This window comes from Zingiber officinale, chromosome 1B (assembly GCF_018446385.1).
Source record: "Zingiber officinale cultivar Zhangliang chromosome 1B, Zo_v1.1, whole genome shotgun sequence".
In the NCBI taxonomy this organism is placed as follows: domain Eukaryota; kingdom Viridiplantae; phylum Streptophyta; class Magnoliopsida; order Zingiberales; family Zingiberaceae; genus Zingiber; species Zingiber officinale.
The window spans coordinates 8,795,666-8,798,944 of record NC_055986.1 but is presented as its reverse complement, the minus strand read 5'-3'; the positions used below and the strand labels follow the sequence as shown (position 1 = coordinate 8,798,944).

At 33.4% G+C, this 3,279-nt stretch overlaps 1 protein-coding gene across 1 annotated transcript; it reads right to left on the bottom strand.

The window, feature by feature from the left end:
• Positions 1-1,670: 1,670 nt before the first annotated feature.
• On the bottom strand, positions 1,671-2,791 carry LOC122038343 (transcription factor MYB117-like). The gene is made up of 2 exons (XM_042598084.1): positions 2,600-2,791; positions 1,671-2,431 (listed from the first exon to the last, which is right to left on the bottom strand). The coding sequence occupies exons 1-2, from the start codon at positions 2,727-2,729 to the stop codon at positions 1,821-1,823; spliced, it is 741 nt and encodes a 246-aa protein (XP_042454018.1). The 5' UTR covers positions 2,730-2,791; the 3' UTR covers positions 1,671-1,820.
• Between the last annotated feature and the right edge of the window lie 488 nt (positions 2,792-3,279).

Genomic DNA, 3,279 nt, shown 5'->3' with positions numbered 1-3,279 from the left:
ATATTTTTTATTAAATTGAGTACGATTTCTTTAAATGATACTCAATTGGATGAAAAATATACTAGATTTTCTTTAAATAGTAAATGATGCTAAATTTATAAGGAATTATATTAAGAAAAAAAATCGTGCTCAATTTAATAGAACATATACTCAATTCTAGTTTAATGTGCTGAATTTAATAGGAATTATATTCATTTTTAGACTATTTGTACCGAAAAAATATAAGGATTAATTTTGATAGAAAATATACTCGATTCTAGCATAAAGTACTGGATTCTAGTGTAAAGTATTGAATTTAACCATAAATATACTCGTTTTTGGGCTTTTTATACTTAAAAAATTTGAGGGACAATTTAGGTAACAATATTTACATGAGGGAGTTGAAACAAGTAATACTTTGCATGCAGAGAGTGAAAACAAAATTTTTTGTGATTAGGGATTATATGCAAAGTTATTATTATGATTAGTAATTTTTCTCTACTTTACCGCCAATCAATCAATCTAATTGTTTACAAATAAATTTATTGTACCACAATAAATAAATAAAATTGTTTTTCACTAGTTGAATAAAATTTATTCATTATTTAGTTATATTAAATTTAAGTTGATTAATTGTTAAAATTATCATAGAAATTTTTCATCTATCATTAAAATTCATTATTATTGACGTGATATATATGAAATTTACGTCGATTAATTTTAAGAGTAAACGGTTTGATTCTCTTGAAATTTTTCATGGATCATTAAAATTCATTATTATTGATGTGATATATATGGTGATACGATCTTGTGAAAGGATCATATTTGTATTTTCCACGAAATTAAGACGGTATTTTCATAGGTCATGATCATGTCAGTTGGTCGTTCACAGTTAGTTATCAACATTGATTATGGCCCAAATAGTGGCCCTTCTAATTGGGCCTAAAGGCCCACTAAGAGTGCTATTAAAAGTAGGAGGATTTGTTGTAGGTGGCTAAGGATATTAAGAGCTTAAATGTGTGAATCAAATGGCTAAAAGATAAGTACACAAGTGCAATATGAAACACCTAGAAATGTGGATGAACATAATTACACAACATGTTAAATATGACCCTTTCACCATGTTTTACCTTTGTAAGCTATTTCTATCAAAGTATTCCTCTCTTTTTAATTATTCTAATTTAACATGATTTATTAATTATTAATATTCCACATGAAAGGTTTAAAAATACTAAATAATCCTATAAAACATAGTGAAAAAAAGACAATATAAAAGGTAAATTTCTTTTTAAAACAACTCTCCTCATTTGTAATATATATTGTGAATTCATTTGTCACAACAATTAGATAGTGATTATGTGTGTGTCCTAATGCATTGATTATAGATTGATTAAGAATATATGATTCGGTTCAAATAGTCAAGATTATATGCATTAGTATTTAACAGTCGAGCTTCACTTAGAAGTTGCATTAAAAATTACTTATTCCATACCATAACGTAGTGATTCACTTATAGCATTGCCAAAATCATATTTAACAGTTCATATATATATATATATATATACCAACCCATTACAAAAAATAAAATAAAATAAAGGCATAGAATTTGTATTTCCATTAATTATATTGTTTGTAGTCTAACTAACAACTTCTTGTGTAAATTAGCTTATAATTAGCAGCATTTATCTATATCTATATGATATTAACACTTGATAAACAAGCAAATTAAGCACCATAAGATTAATTGACACATGATCAAACAATAAATATATATTGTATCTATTCTAATTAATTAGTGCATAATTATGCTCACCTACAAGAAATAATATAATCAGCTAGCCTCAAGAAATAAACCCAACCCCCAAGAAATCTATGAAGCCAACCTTCTTGCTCTTGAAAGATCCTTCATCACGCTCCACATCGCTAGGGTTCATCGATATGGTCGAATTCTCCCTAACGGAGCTCACCGCCTCCTCACTCGCACCTCCTAAACTTCTGTAAGTGCTCCAATGAAGTGGACGACGAGCCATCAGGCCGTGGAGCTTAGTAGAGAAACTCCAAGGAAGAGCAGGGTTCATCGTCGTCCTTTCCCTTGCAATGCTCCCAAACCCGAAGAGTTTTCCGGCGGCGTCCCCCCGATCAGGAGCTTGGAATGAAGTGAGGAGGTGGTTCATTGAATTAACACCGTGGCTGAGGAAACTATGCCCCTGAAAGGCATCATTCCTTTTGCCACACATCCTTGAGTTCTCTCGTTGTCGCCGTGCCATGACGACGTGCCAATGGTTCTTGATAGCGTTGTCGGTTCGACCGGGGAAGAGCCGAGAGATCAGAGCCCACTTGTTGCCGTGAAACCGGTGCGCGGCAAGGAGCCGCTCTTCCTCCTCCTCGGTGAATGGCCTTTTGTTGATTCTTGGGTCTAGTTGGTTAAACCATCTCAGTCTACAACTCTTACCTACAACAAGTACTTGTTACATGTGTCTGTCTGTGTGTATACACATATCAATTCAATATTAACTTCTATCAAACTCAATTAAGATGGATCGACTTAGGATTTAATTTCAATCGGTTAATCAATCATATAATTCATCAACTAGCTAGATCTTACTGATCGATCGATCACCTGATCTCCCTTGAAGCTTCTCAGCAATCGAGTTCCAGTTCTGAGGTCCAAACTCCTCGACCAGCTGCAGCAACTTCTGGTCTTCTCTAGGCCTCCAGTGCCCTCGAGGGTATTTCTTCGAGTCATCCATCGATCGTGATAATTCGATAATCTACGATATGTTCTTGGAAAGGGGAGGAGGAGAATGGAGGTGATGGTGGGCGTTGGGATGAAAAGGAGGGATAAATATAATTAGGGTTTGGATGGGAAGTCAATTTTGTCAGTTTTACACGAAAAAGTGTTCCTATATCAGCACCACTTGAAGACTTGTGTGTTTGGCAACTGGCCCATCTCAATTCCCAATCAAATGCAGCAATCCTTAATTGTAACTTTCTCTATCGATCATTCTATGCATTCAATTAACTCGACAAAATAAATACAATTTTGTTTTCCTACAATAAATACTACTGTATAGATGCATGTTTCAGTAATATATATAGCATACGAATGAGCTGTTTAATTTGTTTGGCCCCTCTCTCTCTCCTTCTTCTTCTTCTTCATATATATTTGATCGTATGCTTTAAGAAGTACTAGAGTTCATTGAACAACTCAGGAGCATTCTTTTATAGGATATCCAACATTAATTATGATCCATGTTCCTTTCTGTTTCTATTTCTTTTTTATCCTAAACATTAATTCCG